Source organism: Myotis davidii, unplaced genomic scaffold, assembly GCF_000327345.1.
Source record: "Myotis davidii unplaced genomic scaffold, ASM32734v1 scaffold41, whole genome shotgun sequence".
Taxonomy (NCBI): Eukaryota; Metazoa; Chordata; class Mammalia; order Chiroptera; family Vespertilionidae; genus Myotis; species Myotis davidii.
This window is the reverse complement of record NW_006292344.1, coordinates 53,745-55,867: the sequence shown is the minus strand read 5'-3', so window position 1 is coordinate 55,867 and position 2,123 is coordinate 53,745. Positions and strand designations below refer to the sequence as shown.

The 2,123-nt window shown below is 40.0% G+C and overlaps 1 protein-coding gene across 3 annotated transcripts in view; it reads left to right on the top strand.

The window, feature by feature from the left end:
• Positions 1–2,123, top strand: part of RFC4 (replication factor C subunit 4) — a 15,513-nt gene that overhangs the window by 1,091 nt on the left and 12,299 nt on the right. For all 3 annotated transcript variants that reach the window (XM_015565369.1, XM_006765845.2, XM_015565368.1), the window contains exon 2: positions 562–704. In XM_015565369.1, coding sequence (XP_015420855.1) covers positions 574–704 — 131 coding nt within the window. In that variant the 5' untranslated portion in view covers positions 562–573. The remainder of the gene's footprint in view (positions 1–561; positions 705–2,123) is intronic.

Genomic DNA, 2,123 nt, shown 5'->3' with positions numbered 1-2,123 from the left:
GTATCTCGCTCCCTCTTCCTTCCTCTCTGAAATCAATGTTAAAAAAAAAAAAAAAAAAAGCCTCTGAAGCCAGTAATTGGCGCTGCCAGTAAAACAAACCCTTGAGTGGAGCTCTAGCTTCTGCCCCCCCATCCCCCAAAGTGGAGGTTCTCTTTGTGGTCCCAGCGCTCCTAACTGCTGAGCCCATTCCAGAGTCTGAACTGGAACTAGGCCCATGATCAAAGGGAAGAGGCTATAGAGGCCCATGTAGAGTTGGGCCATTAATGACATCATCTTTATCAAAAAGTTTGGAACTCAAATTTTTCTGACATAAGATTTATCTTTATTCTGTCACCTCCTCACTGTAAATATATTCTGATTTCCCTAAGCACTGTGACCTCTTTTATGTCCCTGCAGCCTTCAGCACAATGCAGTCAGAGGGTGCTAGGTCATGGGGTTGGTGTTCTTTATTAAGTAACTAATTATTGAATGTCTTTGCACAAGGTTAAGTGCACTTTCAAGCGGTACTTCTTCATAATGGTTTCAAAAGAGCTTTTCTTTTTCTGTCTTGCATCTGGTCAGGGTGAAGTAACCATGCAGGCATTTTTAAAAGGCACATCCATCAGTACTAAACCACCATTGACCAAGGATCGAGGAGTAGCTGCCACTGCTGGAAGCAGTGGAGAGAACAAGAAAGCCAAACCTGTTCCATGGGTGGAAAAATAGTAAGAACTCGTGTTTTTGTTGAAATTGTTAATAATTACATTTCTAATTCCTTTTTTTTTTCTTGATGGGGGATGATTTGCTTGGTTTAGATGTTGTCCTTGAAAATCACCCAAGGGCCCTAACCAGTTTGGCTCAGTGGGTAGAGCATCGTCGGCCTGTGGACTGAAGAGTCCCAGGTTCGATTCCGGTAAAGGGCATGTACCTTGGTTGTGGGCACATCCCCAGTAGGGGGTGTGTAGGAGGCAGCTGATTGATGTTTCTCATCGATGTTTCTAATTTCTTTATCCTGCTCCCTTCCTCTCTGTAAAAAATCAATAAAATATTTTTAAAAAAAGAAAGAAAAAAAAAAAGAAAATCACCCAAGGATGTAAATCGTAGAACCTTGGTACTGAAAGGTACCTTAGAATGATCTAATTTAATTCCCTTATTTATGAACTAAGGTCTTCTGTTATAACTCAGGTCTATGGTTTTAGGGGCCGGGATACATACAGCATTGAAGAAAACATAATTTTTTTTATAAGCCGGCTTTTGATCAGGAGTTCTACTTAAGTTCAAGTAATCTATTCCCCTTTCATTACTGATAGGTGGAAATTGTTGAGTTTTTTATACATTTTTGGCAAAAACAACACTTGAAGTCACACTTAAATTTCAATCAGCTAAGTAGTAGTATGACTAATAGTAGTTGTAACTCCGGGTGTAGCCTCAATTACCAAGGGTTTGCAGATTGCTTATAGACCCTAAAAGCCCTCATGTTTTGTTTGGTGCTGACAATTCTTTTAAAAACGGCAAGTTTCACATAAAAATCTAGATATTTTTAAATTAAAAAAATATATTATGCAAGGGGAGAGAAAAATCTAGATTTTCAGCTCCTCGGGAGATTAGGCAGCCTCTAGATGCAAATTCTCACATGACAACAGTTAGATGGACTTGGATACTGCTTCTCATTTTGGAAAGGTCATGTGTTCCTCAATTCACCATAGTCCCTATTTTCTCTTGCCTTATACTCTGCTTTCTTCACTCTTGTTGTCTACCTGGCCTCTGCAAGTATTTGAATAAAAAACTGGTTATAACATACACTGGTTTTTCTAGAAAACATTATCTAACATGAAATTCCTGCCTGGCTCTGATCCAAGTACTTAGAAAAATATGACTCAGAGAGTTTCAGATTAGTAAACTAAGCACAAAGCCTAATCTTAGGGTTGGAAGTATATCTGTCCAAGCTTCTCTTAAAATCATTAGTTAATGATTTACCATATTTGCCGGCGTATAAGACGATTTTTTGGCCCTGAAATATATGCCTCCAAGTGGGGGGTCGTCTTATACGCCAGGTACACTTCAGATAGACTGCCCATAGTGCTTGCCCCGTGCCATAGTGGCCTCCCGATGCCCGCCCACTTCATTCCACATACCGTTCAGGC